The following is a 21,273-nucleotide window of genomic DNA, read 5'->3' as shown; positions in this document are numbered from 1 at the left end:
TGCAGTATATTTCGTACGCTGATAGATTGCACGTTTTTTGACAGAAAACAGACACAGAGACAAGTGTGACGGGAATTAATCGGTCAGGCTACAACGGTTTTCTACATAACGTGAAACAATCTTGATGGAGAGTTTAGTATTTTTCACTGTGTTATGTTTTGGAACTAGAATTTAAAAATGTGCAATGTATCAGCGTACGGACCATATCATGCAGTTTTCAAGTTAACAACTATATTTTACAACATAAACTAACAACTGCATTGCTTTTTTAACACTCAAATATACCGAGTGGAACAAAAGTATCAAATAATCGCTGTAACTTTTTAATTGGAAAAATTATAAAAAAATGTTTAATATAAAAATTATTTGGTTTATTATCATGCATGACGTTCAATAAAAATTGTCAACATTCTTAATATTGCATTTTATTACTTAGTAAGTTAATTTTATCACCTTTGTTTTTTTTTTATTTATTCCTTTTCCCCATAATGGCAAAACTGTATTTATGAATACAGAAAGATACGTTTGTTTGAAAATCACACAAAAAATGTATGGGTGCTATTTAAAAACCAAAGTTGGTTGCCATAGCAGCGAAACAAAAGAAGATAGGAACAAACTAGAAAGACCAGATGATGCAGGATAATACACCAATCAACTTTTATATTAAACATTTTTTCATAAATTGTCAAATTAAAAAGTTACAGCCAATATTTGATACTTTTGTTCCACTCTGTATAAGCTACATATGATATTCTAGTCATTAGTTGATTATACAGTGCGTTCGTTAAGTTCGGAATAAATTCGATAATTTAATTCATGTATAAAAAATCCCATAAGCCGCGATGCATTTGTCACTTTGACATCGGATAAAGTTAGCCCTAACTTTGCATCTGGATAAAATGCGCTTAAACTTCCATGGCAAACTTTTTCGAACCTGATTATTGTTTGTTGTTATGATAACGAACCAACAATCTTAAACATTGACACAGCTTGTAATAAATTGAAGTGCAAAATGGCCAGTTCAATTTTTCATAATTACCTACCTATTATTATTCATTAAATTATCTCATCGAATTAAGCTCGAGGTTTTTTCGTCCAGGATAAAATTTCATTTTTTAAACTCCAATTTGGTTTCTTTTTGGTAAATTATCGTAAAAAAATTCAATTGTATCCGGACAAAAAAAAAACCTCTCGTGTAATTACAGTCGATAAAACTGTAAGTATTGATTTCTGAGAAAAATCCTCGAAGAAGTCAACTTTGTTTTTAAAAAGTGCATATTCTTCAGTACTTTACTTACGTTGACAGCTTTTAATCTCCTAATTATGACGTCATCATTAAATTTTTTAAATGACAGCCATACTTTTTTTAAACGTAGAGGATATACAAATCATTTCAAAATTTTGACATTGTCTTGAGTAATAAAATATTTTACAAAATGTATAACTCCATCTGAAAAAACTACATTTGATGAGTTTGCTCCTTCATACGAGTAAACCAAAAGTAAACTGCTCTTAAATACGATCCCGAACAAGTGAGGAAATTATTACTAAAATTTAAATGTGTTCAATAACTGAGAGTTCGTGAAATAAATGAAACCGTAAGTATCTCATCTGAGGGATTGTATCATATAGGCATAACAAAGGTCTCCCCATAAATGATACTGCTTGTGGAAGGTAAAGATGTTTATACTCGAAACTGCAAAGCAGAAACTTGGAGCGATGCATGAAAGATCCAACAGACAGTTTGGAAGTCTCCTCATTTCTAAAACTTTAAGAAAATAATGATTTATTATCCCAGAGGTCAGAGCCAGTTAGATATACAAAAAGAAATGTATAAGGAGAAACTAAAAGAAAGCAGTGTTTTACCACAAAGTTGTAAGACATGTACGTTTCTTGCCGAACATGACCAGTTCAGACTTCTTCCGTTTCTCAAACTGAAAATTTTCCTGAAAGAAATATTTACTAACAAGGAAGAAATTGGAGCGACTCACGGATTTTTGCAGACTTTCACAAATACCACACTATTACCTTGAAACAGAATTTTGCACAGATATATTTTTTGCAATAGTTTTATTCATTTAAACTAAGATCATTACTAAATTTTTAACATGCACATTGTCTCTTATTTTTTATCCAACGCCTGTTTATTATGAAGTCATAATAATGCCGATTTTGAATATATTATGAGGTCTATAAAACACTAGTGGACTTATGAACCCATAATTAAACTGTTTTTATAATTAAACAGTTAAGAGAGAATTGAACAGTTTATTGAACATCAAAAAATGTAATACATACATAAAATTAGAATTGTATGAAACAGGAATCTCAGATGAAATCATTTGTTGAGGCTTACGTTAACATTTATATTAAAAGATAAAATAAATTTTTGGATTTTGCTGATGTTTTAAGAACTGTTACAGAAGGAGGTGTTGGATAAAACTATGTATTACACTCGTGCCTTAACAGCAAATAAGTCACTCAAGAAAAATTAGCCCACTCGAGCAAGCTCTGGTGGCTAAACATTTCTTTCGTGGCTTATTTGCCTTATAAGACTCTTGTATAATAAATAGCTACAAGCATCAATTTTGTAAAACATCTCGAACCAGTAACGTTTTTAGGAAATTTGACTCTCAGGAGCCCTGTCTAGCATCCCAATGTTTCTACATCAACACAAAATATTTAGTTAAATACCCCCATAAAATTCAAATTGAAAGAAATTACACTGCAACACACGCTGCCGAGAAAATTTTAAAGTTTCACTATTCGGTTCTTGAAATGCAATATTCACAAACACATTATTCGACAAAGGGGAACTAGACACGATGTTTCTAAAGTAAAATTGATGTAGAAATAGGATCCTCCGACCAAACAAATTTAACCTAAAGACGCTTATACACTTTTTAATACCACAGCCTCTCAAGTCACTGGGAGTAATTTACATGTATCTCTGGGTCGCACGTGGATGAGCTTTTACGTTTCGATTTTCAATAATTCCGTTTTGATTACTTTCTGTCTGTCACCGTTATCAGTCAGGGAATTGTCGAAGATATCAGCGAAATTGCCCGTCCCTGGGTGGATTTATAAAAGTAGCTCTTTCGATCGTGCTATAAGAAAATGTTTCCGATTCTCCGGCTAAAAGTTAATAAATACTCGATTAAGCAAGAAAATTTAATTAACGACAAGTACCCCTTTGAACTATTCCTAATTTGGATGGCTTTTACCCCTGCAACACTCGTGACAACTTGTAACTTTCCAATTACTTCGACCGGTCCTATTGACTCGCGCTCCAACACACCATTTCAAGAACTTTGATGGGGACGTTTCGAAATTCTTCCTATTGTAAACTCCATTAAAGCGGTGACGTCTAGGATTCCAGCGATTATGAAGTTTGTCGGAAATGACAATTTTTAATTATGCTCAAATTCGCCCGTGTTTTGTCCGTCAAATATACCTACTTTTATCCGGATTAAATGAGCGAGATTTAAGCCAGGAATCATAAAAACGGCGGAGACGAGTTGTTAAGTTTCAACTTTTAATTCTGGTCACGTACGGCTCTGTGGTCAAAACTCGACTGTAATGAATGTTGGGTAAAATCGCATTTTATTAAGCTCCAACTTATTGACGAAGCACTACAAATTGACCAATCGGCTTCGATTTAATCAGACCGAATTAAATATCCTGGTTCTACTAAACTGGGCCAGAATTTTAAAACCGTCGGTTTTTCATTTCATAAGAATTCTTATTTTTTGATGAATGTGTAAAAGATTTAATCTCTGCATTTATAAATACTGAAGTAATGTAGAAAGCACAAAGTTTCGACAAAAGAAAACGCCTTCGTGCTTATAAAACTTTAATCCTATTTAAAACATTCGTGAACGTTTTATTTTGCAACTTATACCGTTTTTATTTTCAAATTTTATTCCCAAAAGCTGTTTTTTCCTGATTAAATTCCTCTTTGTTAGTGATAAAACTCTTAACGATACTGTTTCACTGAAAGAATTCGCAAATGAGATCGAGTTTCTCTTGTATTTTTAATTAAAATTTAATTCACCCAAGGAGTGGTAACACGAATTGAATTGTGCACTACTTACCCAGAAAAATGTAAAATTGGAACTTCCGTTCCATTCGCACATAATGTTAATTCATAAAAATTATATTCGCAATTTATTAAAAATATTGTTTATAATTTATATCCAAAAACATGGATCATATTTTCTTGTAAATTAAGTGATTTTTCATTGTATTAATTTTAATACTTTAAAGGTGACGATTGAATATTTTTATTTTTTCATGTTTAAGAATTTTAAAATGAATTTTCACCGAATTCACAGTCAATCAAGGTGGATCTGAATGTAAAAGAAGGCACAAAACACAAGTAATACGATCTGAATAGCTGAAAAATTTCTTGAATAAATTTTCTGATCGACTGAAATTGTAGAGAGAGGAATTCGAAAAATGCTGTTTTAATGTTCTTTCTGATGATATTGAATGCATTACACTGAAATTAAAATCTACAAAAAGCAGTAATGGATTTGTCAATAAGACTTTTATTGAACTGAAGTTGAATATATTATCAGTAAATATTCTCATTTTTTGTCCGAAGAAATTAATAAGTTTGTGTTTGTGTATTTTATTTGTGAAAGTTTACAGTATCAAATCAACAAATAAAAATCACGGACCTAGTATTAGTTAATATAATAGTACCTCCATGATAAAAATAGAGGCGGGATTTGTAAGAAAACTATAATTTAAATTGTTTGGTGTGGAACGGTCGTTTATTTTGTTTTCTTTGTGTATTTATTTTGGTACAATTGAGGAAAATAACAGGACGATGTTGAAAAGACGACCTATCACATGGATCAATGACGGAGTTGTTCATTACCGTGAAAAAAGAAACAATGGGTAAAGAAATCATGTAGATCAAAAAGAAAAGACATTTTAAAATAAAATTTCGGGGAGTGGATTTTGTTACAAAGCGAATCGAGATCTTTGACGATATATTTGACAACAAAACGATATATTTTTTTGGCCCAATTTATTTAAATTGTCGGAAATTCCAAAAATAGCCAGACAAAAATAGGAGTTGTTATTAAAAGGAAAAATTAATTTAGGCGTGCTTAAAACATCTGGCTGTAATAAATCCCTTATTAGTGTTATTAAATCAATTAAATCCGCCTAAATCCAAACAAATCACCGATTTATTCGAGCACTCTCATAAAAGAGAGAAATATTTTTGCGAGGGTACGTTTTTGAAGCATTCGTTGGAATGTTTAATAAATTTCAAACGCACGCACTTTGCAAATTGAAACAAATTCTGCTCCATTTATGAACGTTAAGTTTATTAATCGTCCCGAAACTGATTTCAACTCACATTTGGAAAATCTCTGAATCAAACCAGGCATTCTAGGCTTTCCCCCGTTCCAAGCTCGTAACTCAGCTTATAGTTATGCTAATGAGATAACTATCTTGTTCTTTTTGCTCGCCATAAATACGAGAGATCTCACGCCGATTTAGCCCTGATATAAACACTAAATTCACTCCTTGTCGTCCCGTTAAAAGTATTGCCGCTGTGTGCTATTTAAGGACGGGAAGCAAATTTTCCAAATTAAGATCCACTAAAATTTACGATGCAATCACGAGGCACGCACGACTTCAACCGGAGATACTCACTGTTTATATCTTGGGCTCTCGCCGCAGGGGTAAGAACAAAACACATTAAAGAAATCGAATAAAGTGGACTTGAAGGAGGTTTATTGCAACATTTAAATATTTCGTACTTTTTGCGACATTTATGTTCATCTTGGCATTAATTCTCTTATGACTTTAATTTATCATAATAGCCCAGCAAATACAGGATCATTTATAAATTATTGTCCCATCGTAGTTGGCGTTGAAAACTAACACACATTTTGGATATGCCGCCACCCTCGCAACGTTAGACAAACTAGTAGACAGATTTCCACTACCGCCCGTAGCGCCACCTATCGGCAATACTAGACTCACTCATGTTATGAAGCTTGCGGCACATTCAACGACGTCACCAACGCCTACTGCGATGAGACAATCATTTATAATGAATTGTATATCAGGTGTCTAAATAAAAGTCTGATCAAGACTACTTGTCACAAATTTTACTTATTTCTCGTATATTGTACTCGTAGCTTATGAAATCTCTTTTAGCTGTCACTGTCGTCAAGTTTAACATTCATTTTGTAAAAGTGTCTTTGTCTTTAATTTTATTTTTTCAAAGTTAACTGAATATTACAAAATTTCATCTTCGAAAGAGACTTTTATTTAAATTTTCACTTCAACAAAGTGTTACCAACCATTGTCAAAGATAATTAGATAGAGAGGAAGGCTCCCATAATTATATACACAATATGTCCCCGAATTGAGTTCACAAGAGGAAAAAAAATTGTTTTGATTTTACTCAAAAACTTCAGAGGAGTAACATTTTTTGCTTCAATTGAAAACCCAATTTCCGTTATTAAAATCTCAGTATTGATATACTGCATTCTTAAATTAACATTTTCTGATAAAGTTTGTGTTAATTTTTATGTTATAAATTTTATTACACTTGGTCTTGTTTTTTCATCAACAACTTATTAATGTTTCAAAATGTTGTCTTTAGAACAAAGAATTTATTTAACCCAGTGTTGGACCGGTTTTTGTCATATAATTACATACAAAATTAAAAAATGTTTTCCTCTTTTGAACTCAATCCGGGGACATACTCTATACTGGGTGCCCCAAAATTCGCGGAACAACTGAATGGGCCAATGTCAACTCATGTTAGAAAATAATGAGAAACATTTTTTTTTAATTCTATACCTCTTAGATTTGAAGATATGTGGGCTCAAAAGGTTCAGCTTTGATCTCATTTATTTTAAATGTTAAAAAAGGTTTTGACTATTTGTCTTTTACTAGCCAGTGGCATAATAATTCTGAACGATTATGATCAGGTTTGCAATTATTTTCTTCATTATTTCCAGCATTTCCGAGTAGTAATTTTATGTTCGTTTTACCTCAAATAACGTACAGCAACATGCCTTTGATTTTTCTCTCTCATTTCCACTGAATACCACAAAAATTAAATGCCGAGCGATCCAAAAGTCTTTCTATCAAGTGTGCCATGACAGTGGAAACAAATATCGTTGGGCTGCAGCATATTTGACGCGTATTTAAATGAAAATTAAAAATATGTGTTATTATTATTAGCCTGTCCGTATCCTTTGCTTTTTTTAATTTCACATTTTTTTATTATATGGTGTAATAATAATAATAATGTCATGGCTCACTTGATAGAAAGACTTTTGGATCGCTCGGTATTGACAGACTATTGGGATATATTGAATGTTTTTAAATGTTGCCACATTTTTGTTGCCATATTTTGGAAGAAGTTTTTTAAGGAATATTAATGAAAGTGTTAGCAAATGAAAGAGCTTTATAATTAAAACAAATCGATTTTAACCAATATCCCTAATTTTATAGAGGGCCACCAAATTTCAAGCTGGCTAAGAAAACACTAGGTGTGGAAGCGCTAGTACGCTCAAACAATATAAAATTTCTTAAACAGTTCTTATATAGAAATAATGACAGAATTATACACGAGTGGATATTATTAAAAAGAAACTTGGCACATTTATTATGAAAATAACAACGTAAAAGAAATTCTATAACGGCCAGTTATGCTGGAAGTGTAACATTATAAGAATATTCTGCAGCAGCGGTAGACGTAAATGGGTTGTAAGAAATATTATGTATGTCTCCTTGTGTTTACACCTGCGTCGTTTAGTTTAATTTCTTTCAATTTGATCACGTAAATATGAAATTGCAGCTTCTTAGATAATTATTCATATGTGAGGATGCTTTGAAAACTTTACGACCTGATACAAAATGTCAAATACCTTAATAATTCTAATTTCTCATACATTTTATGTACTATCAACTAGCAAAAAAAACTGGTACATGGTGTTGCTTTAGACACTTCCAAAACTCAATGAAAAATGTGAGTTTTGGAAGTGTCTATAGTAACATACTGTACCTACCAGTTTTTTTTGCTAGTCGATAGTACTATGGCGGACAATAAATTTAGGCCGGCTTGTCATTGGCTTGACATCAAAATGTGAAGCTGGCATTATGCTCAACTAACCCCATTTTCAATTTTTGTCATTCTTGTCATCGTGACAGCGATAATCAAAATTAAAATTGAGAAAAAAAGCGTGCACCAGAGAGAAGTGCTACTACAAATCAGTTATGCTAGTGCGTCATGATCTGTAAGTTTCGAAAAGGGCGAAGGAAACGCCAAACAGCTTGAAAACCTTCAGTTTGACAAACTGAGACATCAGTCATAATGACAATAAATGGTCGCTTGCATTGACTTTTTTGAAATGTCAGAAATTTGCCGGCCTAAATTTATTGTCCGCCATAGTACTATTACGATCATAAAATTTTGCACATCAAACTTCTGTCACATTAAAAAAATTACTCTAAATCATGCTTTATTGAAACTGTCACATGAAAGATGAAATTGTTGTCAATTTGACACAGGTTTAAAATATAATTTTTTTAATATGCGAGTACATTTGGGTATTTGTTTTATATTTTTTATTAATTAAAACCTCGTTTTATTCCATTTGTCTGATTTTTACAACTTTTTGAATATTTTCTCGGTAAATCTGACATTCACATTTTCAAAATTGACACAATCAAAATTGAGGTTATTAATACATAAGGGTCGTTTTAGAATGTATAACACCACGATGACATTAGTGTCCAAAATTTTTTGATCGCAATAGTACATGTACTCTGAATGGTAATTTAAGTGATCTGTTGATATCCGTGCTCCAACAAAATTTCCGACCATTGTGTTGTAACAAGATAACACGTGTGATTCAAAAAACCTTTCATCAACGTCTGCCACGAAAAAAATTATGTATGTCTGAACATAAGTAATAAGGTTGGAACCATAAGTTGACATTTCAAAGCAATTTTACCTCAAAATGCCTAATGATAATAAAATAACAACCACTAAATCGTTAATTTTAACCAAAATATTTTTTGTTAATAAAATGTTAATTAATTAACTGCTTGAAGTCACATTTGAAACCCAAAAAAGAAATTGTCCCAGATTTACATGAACAAGTGAAATTGAGAGTTACGTTACAACAGTTGTCCCAGATTTATTTGAACATGACTGTACTTGTTCAGGAGGATTTTTAATAATTTTTTCGTGATTTCGTTGGCATCAAAGTTGTAATAACCGGATTTGCTGCAATTTTGATCTTTCTTGGTTTGCATCGTGTACATCGTCTGCATTTTCAAAATTGCGACAATGGTGAACGTGAAATAAAAAATATCTCCAGCTTACTATTTTGGTATATCATTCGTATGGTAACTTCATATTACGATACTCGATCGGTTATGCTTATGCAACTCAACCTACAGCCTCGTTGGACAATTTTGCTATCTCGTATCGTAAAATGACACGTTACGATAGAGATATTGTATTTTATTTATGGAGATTATTTAATGAATTCATTATAGTGATGCATCATTCCACAAAATAAACATTTAGACAATATTAAGTAAAAGATTAAAGGTCATTTTTCTTACAGCTAAGTACTTACTGAAAAACATTGATAGGTGCTTTATTATAAATACAAATACAAATTTAGCTATTGACTTTTCAACACATTTTTAAATTGTTCACTTTTTTTTATTTGTGTTATTTGATAATTTTATCAATTAAAACGTTAAGCCATACAATAAATAATATTTTTAAAAACAGCAATTTTGTGGTCTTAGGGAGTTTCTATTTCATTAAAACAAGAACGTTTGTTTGTAAAGTTTGAAGTACTTCTAGTGGTACTAGTGGTATTATGTGGTTACTCTGGTCATATACACTTATTTATTTGTTAAAATTTGGTTATTTATTTATTTTTGGTGATGCTTTAAGCAAAAAAATAAATGTCTTAACTTTTTTTCAACACATTTCTTCAAATAACTTTAAGTAATTCTTTATTTACAAAATAATAATTTAGTAAATGCACGACAGTAAAACATGTATATTTAATTATTAAATGATACCCCAGTGCTGCAACATAGCACGTCAAAAAATATAATTTACCATACGAAAGAAAAATATATATTATGTACCAGTAATTCAAAAGAGTAATCAACTACAACACAATGTACTGCTTATAGAGGGTCATTATAAATTATTGTCCCAGCGCAGTAGGCGTTGGTGGCGTAGTTAGATGTGCCGGAAGCCTCACAACATGAGTGAGACTAGTATCGCCGATAGGTGGCGATACTGGCGGTAGTGGAAATCTGTGTAAGTACTAGTTTGTCTAACGTTGCGAGGCTGGCGGCACATCCAAAATTTGTGTGAGTTTTCAACGTCAACTGCGATGAGGCAATCATTTATAATGGCCCTGCATAAATTGCGCAGGAGATATGTAGTTTGAGTATGGAATCGTTTTTACTCGTTTGGGTGTCTCCATTCCAGGTACATAAATAAAGTCCATAAACGGCCACTTGAACATAAGCGCAAAGATACAAGTCGTTTTCAACTGAAACTATTTGCTGAATACGTATATGTATACTGAAACGGAAGCAAATGTCGGCATGAACGGGTAAACCACGAGTACCTCTACACCCACACTTAAAACAGATTTCAAACGATGTCAATAATTCTCCACATAGTTGTGTCAAGTCGGGGTGGTTAATTCTGAATTAATTGTGCAGCGAAACTCATTTCACCTGTCAACAATCAACGACGCTTTAATAAAAAGAGTCGGGTCATCAGAGCATGATTGATAGAGTTGTCGCCTTTATGTTACAGGATTTGAAAGATTAAATCGTGAAATATCTAATGGCAAAGCATTATCAGATATTTTCCTTCTCCAAATGTATTCATTAAAAAGAGCTTTCCCGGCGCATCCACCGACGGAAAAAGTCGAAAAAGTAATTCGTTAATGACGGTGTTCTTATTGTGTTTTGCTAAGCAAGTACACCTGCCCGAGTTCTCACACTGTAAAGTACTGGCGTCGGAGCGCCACCATTAATTATTTAGTCACTTGGCAATTATTCGGAAGAGAATTTTACAGCGCGTCATCTGTCAATTGCAGAGAGGGTGAATGATAGAGAAAGTTTATTCTACGACTTACTTTGTTGTCTACGTCATAGATTGTTAGGAATCTACCGCCTAATATTTTACGAGAGAGAATACTCCAGTGGGAACAATAAAGGAAGAAGTAACGAATCACAATATTTATGCAACTGAACACATGTATCTTGTTTAGTACTAAATTGGATGTAACGTGTATGCGAAAATAAACATTTAATGGAAAACGTAGGAAGACAAAAGTGACAAGCTACACGTCTATGCAATAATACGTAATCTACTAAAGAAAAAGTTACTCTTATGATGAACGCATATGCTTCCCAACGAATAAGGTTCTCGAATTTTCTTATTAAAAGAATTAAAGGAAAGTTATCTGAATAATTGAATGTACGAAACTGTGTAAACTGAAATTTGACCAAATTGCATATTTTGAAATAGGTGTAACGGTCACGCATTATTACGAGTATGTTATCAGTCTTACTGAAAATGTTATCATCACGAACTAAAAAAAGTACTACTTTTCTTACAAGGGAGCAATAAAGTAATCCCACGCTTAAAAAGTATTTCCATAAAGTGAGCGAAAGTCATAATAAAGCACTTCTAGATATTCTAGCAGAAATACAATTTGTATTTTCTTTTTTTTTCTAGTAAATTCAACAAAATTAGGTCCAGGGCAAGTGCATCTAGGTGTGAAATAAAGTACTTTATCTACGGCTGCTACGATAAGACCTTATAACCACATTCATTTACAGTCATTTCAGTTGCGTAATGTAATTTATTACCACACTGGTTTAATTACGTAACGCATTTTTATTTAGAAGCAAACAGACAAAATTTATTGGAAGGCAACAATACAAAAGAAAAGCTACTTATTATAAATACATTTTAATCACACAATTCTTGCATTTTGTTCGCCCAGTTGCCGACATCGACTTTGTTTCTTCAATCTCTGGCTTAGCACAAAAAGACTCCTTTCTACTCTTAATGATATCATCTACTATTCTCTTCTTTGTTGCTCGCACAAGAGACCACACCTAATACACGTCATACTGGAAAAACGACGCGAACTGCAATGACGCCCCCAGAGACGCTTGTCTCTTCCGAATGCACTCCAGGTCGTCCTCGAGACAGGAACACACAAGTTTCCATTGCCGGTCCTGGTACTTTTCTTACTTGACGTCGAGGGAACATTTTTCGAAGTCACTTCATTCCCGAAAGTCTCGATAAGACGTAAACGATCCGACTCCAGTTATGAAAAATTAAAAACGAACGCGTTGTTTACAAACTGAATTAACTTATTTTCCTGGAATTGAGCAAATTGTTTCAATCTTGTATTCTTGTTGCTTTGATTTTTAATGAAAACGACATTTCACAATTATCAAAATATATTTTTGTAAATGTTAAATTTGACGTTTTTTGCAAAAATTGATTTTTTTCTTAATTTGAGCAGCCGTAGATAAAATGTTGTACATAACACGTGGGCTAAAGCATGACTACAGTAAACTAGAGTGGTATATAAGGGAAAGTAGGCTCGATCCTGGTTCCTAGGGGAGTTTTTGAGAGTTACATTTTCTGTTGGCAGCATCTACTGTTTACTATCAAGCTTCAAATATCTGTCAGTTCGGTCAAGCTCCAAATTCAAAACAGAAAAATTTCTTAAAATGGTTGGTTGCACGGCACCTTATTGTTCTGCCAGATCAGAAAAAGGTATTAAAATGTTTCGGTTCCCAAACGATGCGTCACGCAGACAATTGTGGATCCAAAATATTGGGAAACCATTGAATTGGCAGCCTAGTTGTCACAGACTTTGTGAAGTAAATGCAAGCAAATCTAAATAGTTAACATAAAATTTACATTTTATTTTCACTCTTGAAATATTTTAACAATGAGCAGTTTAATTTAAATGCAAATAATGACAAAGTTTTAAGAAATAAAAAATAAATAAAACAACCTCCAAATTTGAATGCACCTTCAACATCATCACTTACACTCCCTACTTGTTCCTCCACCTACACTGAACATAATTCTTCTCTAGCAAATGAAAATATTCTTCACTACATTGCAAGCTCAATAGTCAACTTCCTACCTAAAAAGAGCATGTGTACTAAATGTGCTAATTAGCTTCATTCTGAGGACAACAATCACTGTGACGACAATGTTCAGATATATAGTTCAAAGCGAAATTTTGGAGGTTTACATTTTCCAAGTAGCTGCTTTTTTACACTTATTCGATATGTGAAGAAACATTTAATCGCCATACAAAAGTTTTACTTTCCAATCAGCTTACAGAGACAACATACACTTCTATAGTATTGTCTATGTCTTCCCACATCATAATTCCAGCTTGCTGTAAACTTGCACACCTCATTATAAAAAAATTTCTAATAATTCGCTCAACATCACTAGCAAATCACATTACGGAAAATTTACAGCACAAATGGCAAAGTTTTTCCACAAGTTGTAAGTTCGTAGTTGAACACTGTAATTGAACTTACTTTCTTCCATAATTGTGTTTATTTTGCACCTACTCTTGAAATGTCACCTGTCATATCCACAGAACAGTCATATCATAGTCATATCTAACAATTTTGACAATAACAGTACAGCCAATCAACAATCGACAAACGCCCCTAGGAACCAGGATAGAGTCTACTCTCTTTAATATACTAATTTTACAGTAAACTCGTGTCCTTACACACACACTCGAGTCCTGCAATAATACATTTTTAGAATTTGCATCTGTAATAGGTCTATTTTTGTATTCAATTTGGAGTCATTTATGGTTATCTATTAAAGCACTCGTGGTTTAATAAATCTCTAAGAAAATTTTTATCAATACATATTTCAGTGCATTATTGTCATTTACACCAAAAATCTTCCAATATTAATGTTCAAACTCTACTTTTTAACATCTGTTGCAGACGTAGTTGCATCCGTTACCTTGAATTACCAATTAATACAAAATTCCCTAGAATTTGAAAATTTCATTTTTTTATTTAAAAATTAAAAGAAGCGTGCAAATTCTAAAAAATAACATAAAACGGGTCGTTTTCTACACCTGGGACTCGTGCGCCAAATCAACCCTTATAAAACTCGTTCTTTAATATAATGTAAGTACTATTATCCCACTGATATGTAGATAACTATTATCAATATACAGATTCATCTTTTACCGCCGGTGGCAAAATTGACCTTAAAAATTATGATTTCCCTTTCATATTTTGCAGACCTAATTTATTATCCATAAGGCACATAATATCAAAAAATGAAATTTATAAGTTAATTAGGTCAAATTTTGCCATTTTCTCAATTATTAATTGTTTAATTTATTCAACTTTGTAGCATATGCACACTCAGGTATTTTCACACAATTTTACAATTTTAGCGTATGGTATTATTGAAATAAACGCATTTTGATATTCAAATTTGTATTTGCTTTATGATTTACGACATAATATTTTAACAATAAGATTTATTAGAGGATTTTTACTGCCACAGCAGGGGGTCCTTTGTAAAATCGAAGAAATTCGTCTAAGCGGGTCAGTTTTACAAGGTAGTCATTGTTGGAGAAAATTTACAACACTAAAAGCCAACAACCATCAATTAAAACATATAAATTTTTAAAGTTTCTTACCTTTTCGACATCCTGCAAAAATAAAAATTTAGAATTTGAATTGTTCAAATAAATGACAACCTCTTAAACGTAGATTTATTGTTTTGAATGTATTTTTAAAATGTTTGCTCATTACCGTAAAATCATTCATTAGTTCACATTTTTGCCACAGGCCTTCTTACATTATTTTTGACATTAGTATGTTATATACGAAATACTATCGGTGGATAAGTATGGCAACTATGTACGAAAATTTATGTGGCAACTGTGTGGGTGGGGTAGAGTTGACATTTGTATGACATTTCATAAGCGTGCATTTGATTTTTTTTTTATCATTGCACGTTGACTTAACAATTTTAAAAATTGCGCGACTATGAAATGTCAAAAAAATGTCAACTCTATCCTACCCACACAGTTGTCACATACATTTTCGTACATAGGTGCCATACTTATCCACAATCATTTTGAATCATCCAATACTATTCCGGCCAAAAAATTTCGTCCACCCTTTTCCTGTCATTTCACAAAAATTGGGTGTAGTTTAACCTTTATTGTCATTATGATTGACGTTTGGGAATTAAAATCTGAAATTTATTACTGTTGTAATATTAAATTTATATTTGATATTAATTATAGTGAGCAGTTGTTATAAAAAAAAGATAATTTAACAGATTCCGCAATATTATCGGAAATTTTTGTATTATAAAACAAAAATGTTATGTAATTATGTCATTAATATAAAGTTTATTTGCTCGTAAAAAAAATAATAGATTGAATAAAAAAGAATATAAACAAAAAGTCTGTCAATAGTTTATTAGATTAAAAGGATTCTTCTAATAATATTATACTTGGTCCAGCGAGAGATTGGGAGATTTTAAATTGTATTAAATTAACCCAACACTACAAAATCCACTAGAATAGATTAATTAGAGCATAATTTCTGGGCAAAAACGTTACTGCTTGAAGGATATATTTCAAATTTTACGTGCGCTAGGTACTGCTTTCTCTACGCAGAATTTAGTGATTTTTATGTCAACCAATCTCTCGCTGGACAAACTATACAATTACTGTCACCCATAAGAACATAGACACAATTTGACTGACACATGTCAACATGTGAAGTGAGGTTCCAAAAGGCTGCTTTATAGCATACGTGAATGGAATGACAGTTGTGGACGAAATTTTTTGTCCGCCATTGTACGTTCACAATCGACTCTTCAACGCCTACTACGAGGTGAAATTTAAAAAAGACACCCGATACTTTTAGTGAAGTTACAACAAAAATATTAACTACCAACTGAATAGTACGATGCCGTTAATCATTTTTTTTACCCGGCGCATCCACCATTTTAACAAATACTGCTGATTTCAAAAATAGCACAGAATTGTGTAAATTCAACTACCTTACAAGACATTTAAAAAAAGTTTGAAAATTATGGGCGCAACAAAAATTGGCGCCCTAATTTAGTTTTAAAATATGTATGTATTTATTTTTGACTGGAATTTCTCTTGTATATTTGACTTCTACGTGTATTAGTGTAACGTTTATTAATAGTCTGACAAAAATCTTTCTGTTGTTGCAATTACCTCCTCATTTATAAACAGTATCTTATTGTGACCTTTAGTATTTTTAGAATTTTTTTGTATTTCCTTCCTCATTTAAGTGCAAAATCTTCTTGACACACTAAATTCAACCGTTAAATAACTGCCCAGAATTTAATCATCAAAATTTTTCTTTCTACGAAGTGTGGCTTAGAATGCCCGAAAAATTAAGCCCCGGAGTTTTCCATCCGTCTTCCAAATGCTTTAAACAAATGTTATTTGAATTTATCTCCCAAAACAATAAATTTATTCCAAGAAGGTAAAAAAATCTGACGAGAAAATTTTCGATAGCAACAGTTTTTGTCAGCTTTCATTCAAACTTCTCAAGTCTACCAACTTTCAATGAAACTTGACACACTGTAATAAATAACCTACGTGTTTTGATATCACCTGGAACTAATTGCAAAGTGCGAACCTCAGTTAGACAGATCTGACGGGATTACTTTCAATCATAAATTACCAGGAACCGGGTTTCAAACAATTTTTTGCCAACGCTATCGATCTATGTATTAAATTTATTCGGTCTGAAACAAACATCCATGTAAAAAAAATTCAAATTCCAATTAAAATGGAAACTAATCATCTCGAACCAATATAACTCGCTCCAATTGTAAAGCTGCGGTTTTCCTAACCAGCTTTCGTCTAACGCTTATTAAATGTACCTCCCCTAAAACACAATATTATTTTTTAATTAAATTAGCTTTGCTCATCCTGCCAGAACAAGTTCCTAGGTTCAATTACAACAACGTTACAATAACACAATAGACTATTTTGATCTTAGCTGGCGATATTTCATTGTTTGTTGCCCAAAACTAAGATTTTTATAATGCCAGTAGTTTATTAAAGTCAGTACGTTATAATTAACTTACCTGAATTTATTAGAAATTTAACTGGCGTAATACTTTCATATTTAACCGAGCCTGATCGTTTCTTAAATTGCATCCTCTTCACAGTGTAAATCCGACACAACTTTTACGATCTCCCCTAATTGTTTTTTCCAGATTCTCACTGAGCAGAACTGACACAGCGGAAGCAACCGCCGCAGGCGTCCCTGCGGGATCTCGCAGCAATTCAGGTGATAGCAACACTCCCGGTTTCCCAAAAGTTCTGCCAGCTCCTGGCGCCAGTGCCCTCGTCCAGAGACGCCGGAGCACCTTGGAATGCCTAGTTCCGACGCCGCCGGTCCGCAGACCCGGATCTTTCCGGCAACGCTCCCCCAAGGCCACACCGGAAAGAAGACCCTCTTTCTGCAGCCGGAGACTCAGCTGGCCGGACATCGACCATCAGGTTCGTTCGGGGTAAGAGACGCACATCTTCGAGCATGACTCTGGAGCATGACGGCATGATAGACGAGAAGTGGCGGCGTCTCGTAAATTCTTCGAAAACTTTGTCTAACGCGATAAATATACTTATCGCTAAACGGCAGAACTTCCTCGGACTCACCGACGGAATGCAATATTGAAAAGTACTTAAAAAGACATAACGTTATTTACGTCATCGAATTTCGCAACGGTGGAGTGTCTGCCGGTCATCACGGTTCTTTTATTAAAAGCTTCAGATGCCGCTCTCGTAAATTAGCGCGTTATCTTAAAAGTAAACTTTTTTTCTCAAGGGAAAATTTTCCTCCTATATCGCTCTTACCGTCGTGTATTAGAAAGACTTTACGACACCGCTCGCTTTCATTGACAACACCAAAACACGATGTATAAAGCCCGAAGCTCAAAATTGAGACGCAGTAAGTAGCGCTTTGAGATTTATTAAAAATTATTTCAATATAAAATGTGTTTGGTGAGACGTTTTGGGGGACAGATAAGTAAGTCCCCAACCCCTGGCTCAAATAAATTGGAAAATGTAAAGATTAAAATTTAATTTGGTAAAATCATCAAGAAAAACTAAATAAAGGGCACAGAGGTTTTTAATTATTTTGAAAGTATATTACTTTTCGTAAAGCTTAATATACACTCTGTCTGCGATAATCTCTCTATAATCTCTTGAAGTTCAAATAAAGAAAAAAGAACGACGTTAATTGAACAAGCTTTATTCACATTATGTTTGAGTGTTCTACCAGCTTTTACAACTGGTAAATATAAAACGCTGGAAATAAAAAATAACATGATATTTTCACACAAAACGTACTTGGAAACTCCATTATCTTAATAATCTATTTCGTTACGTCCCGGGTGTAAATTTATACAGTAACTTTACGCTACACATATTTTATTAATAATTTTTACTGACAATATTGTATTGTAATCAATGTCCGACCACCCAATCGACGGTAGAACAATGACATTCCGAATGAAGTAAATATTGAAGGACATTAAATACATTATTTGTTTTGTCCTGAATGGTGATAGCGATACTGTATTGTTCATGAAATGGATTATTTTTGAGACAAAGTACTGCTGCATTAAGATTTATGAGATATATTGTTTCCTCAAAAAATATATGAAATGCGGACGCAAATTAAAAAATATACATCTATACAAGGTGATTCACGAGTAATAATAAAAATAAAAAAATTGTGATGCAACCAACAATACATGTCCTCATACTTTTTAGTTTGTGTTTTTATTGATTATTCCACATAATGATTTTGATTAAATTTGACTAATTAAAATATATTTTTTTAAATCCACATAATCGGTGCAAATGCAATGTTGGCTGCATCACAAATATGGTTAGGCTCATTATTACTCGTGAATCACCCTGTAATAAAAAACAAATTCTACTTTTCGTTTCTAATGGACATATTGTGATATCGAAATTAGTAGGAGTATATTAAAAAACGAGTTTCATAAGGAAGTGTTTATTTCATGAGTCCAAGTTTATAAAACGAGTCGCGAAGCGCGAGTTTTAGAAAGGACGAATGGAATAAAGGCCCGTATTCACCAACGCCAGTTAAAGTAAACTGTAGGTTAAAATGTTTCGTTACCTTAGTTACCTATTGTTACTACAATATTTTCGTATATTTTAACCTACAGTTAACTTTAACTGGCGTTGGTGAATACGGGCCTTTATTCCATTCGTCCTTTATAAAACTCGCGCTTCGCGACTCGTTTTATAAACTAATATTATGTGAGATAGATATCTCACATAATATTACAATTAAAACTCCGTAAATACTAAGTAGCATATTTTAAATAGTTATTTATTTAATGTCTACTCATAAAAGGCATACTACTGCCGTAATTTCAAATAAATAATGTTAACCATTAGCCACTAATGAGACAATAAATAGAAAGTCACGGAGAAATAATTACTACATACAGGTTTGTTCATTTGTGTTGCGCAACAAAACAAACACAACTTACTATAACAAATAATCCAAGACTTTGTACTTTGTAATTTCTAAAATACCATATCAAATGATTTATCATTGTTAGTGTCAAAAAATTCACGAAAAAATAAAAATTATTTATATAAATATGTATAGATTGTGTTGGATAAAATGTTGTTTTGTGATGCGAGCATCGTGGCTAAACTTCTTCTTTGATTGCTAATATGCTACTTTCCACACTAGTGCAATAAAAGTAATGTCCATATTTTTGTTACAAATATAGTGCAAAGTGTACTACAGCACTCGTATTGGAGTACTCGTGCTGGAGAGCTATACTAAAAGTTTACATAACTGTTTGATTTAATAATGTCTCAATTGACTTGATTTATCATTATAATGAAGTTGAATTTGTTGAATTTCAGTTTAATGTTACGAAAGATCGTTAGTGAAAAAAATTGCAAAAAGTTACAGTTTTGTTTTATTTTTTATTAAAGAACGAGATAGTGATTAAAATTGAATGTGAAATAAACTTCCAAAAAGAATTTATTAAATCTGTTACAATCTTCTGGAGAAAATGTTTTCAATAATATGCATAATTACGGAGAAATGTTCATTGTAATGGAAAATTTCCATTATGTGAAAAAAGATGGAAACAAGAAATTACATTAAAAGTGGAAATTTCCTCGCAGTGGATTCGTTCATTGAATGAAACCGCAAAGTCAATTATTAGCAGAGCATTTTTAATAAAAATTTAATTCGAATCTATATTAAAAGACCGAATAAAAAGGGTTTCAAGATCAAAGTCACATACACAATATATTATTTAAGCGCTCAGATTTTTCGAATGAATGAAAAAATAATTCCCTTTGTGAAACCCTCCCTTTAATTCAGTTTTTAACCCCGTATTTTGCTTATTAACTTGAGGTTTAAATTTGAAGTTAAATTTTCAATACGTTCCACGAATAATAAATTGAAATACCTAAAACTGACCACAAGCAGTTTTGCATTCCACACTAATTATGTTGAGTACTCCATTATGCATGAAACATTTTCGGTTAACCACCAGATTCAGTGCAAACACCTGTCGGTTTTCACGAATAGAATTTGGAAAATGTAAATAAGTGGACCCACATCTTAGACTGAATCAAATCAAATGTCAAACACATGTTTTCATTATTTAGTGGCAAACAAAAATCCCGCGCCCCAAACTTACGATTGTTGTTTGTCTTCTTCTCGAACCGTCTTTATTTTGAGGGTCAAATTTTGAGGGGTCACGCTGCAACTTCTTAACCTCGTTTGGGGCAAATCAGTTCTCGTGTGTCCTCGAAATTAGGCTTTTAACAGATTTAGCTTAAAGTAAATCAGAGGCGTTTCGGCCTAGTTAGGGCCTTATATGAAATTTGGAAAACCCCCGTCAAAGCATCGGGACGTGATTGAATAAAACATAGACACACCACTTTCATTTTGCGGCGATGCAATTTCACTTCGGGTCAGATTTAGGCCCGCACTGATTAAGAAACTTCGACATCGAGTGGAATATTTTTAGTGAAGTTGTGAAATTCACAATCACGTCATTTTAAACCGAATTAGGCGAGGACGTGCCCATTTAAAGAAACTCGCCTGTCAGTTTCCCTAAAACTAATTAGA

At 32.7% G+C, this 21,273-nt stretch overlaps 1 protein-coding gene across 3 annotated transcripts in view; it reads left to right on the top strand.

The window, feature by feature from the left end:
• The window catches only part of unc-13-4A (BAI1 associated protein 3), a 106,681-nt gene that overhangs the window by 47,007 nt on the left and 38,401 nt on the right, over positions 1-21,273 (top strand). For 2 of the 3 annotated variants that reach the window (XM_069047566.1, XM_069047563.1), the window contains exon 3: positions 17,348-17,644. In XM_069047566.1, coding sequence (XP_068903667.1) covers positions 17,348-17,644 — 297 coding nt within the window. Of the gene's footprint in view, positions 1-17,347; positions 17,645-21,273 lie in introns of those variants that run through there. The other variant, XM_069047574.1, reaches the window with a different exon arrangement.

The sequence above is a fragment of the Tenebrio molitor genome, chromosome 1, assembly GCF_963966145.1.
Source record: "Tenebrio molitor chromosome 1, icTenMoli1.1, whole genome shotgun sequence".
In the NCBI taxonomy this organism is placed as follows: Eukaryota; Metazoa; Arthropoda; class Insecta; order Coleoptera; family Tenebrionidae; genus Tenebrio; species Tenebrio molitor.
Note: the sequence above shows the minus strand (reverse complement) of the source record. Positions and strands in the feature narration are given on the sequence as shown.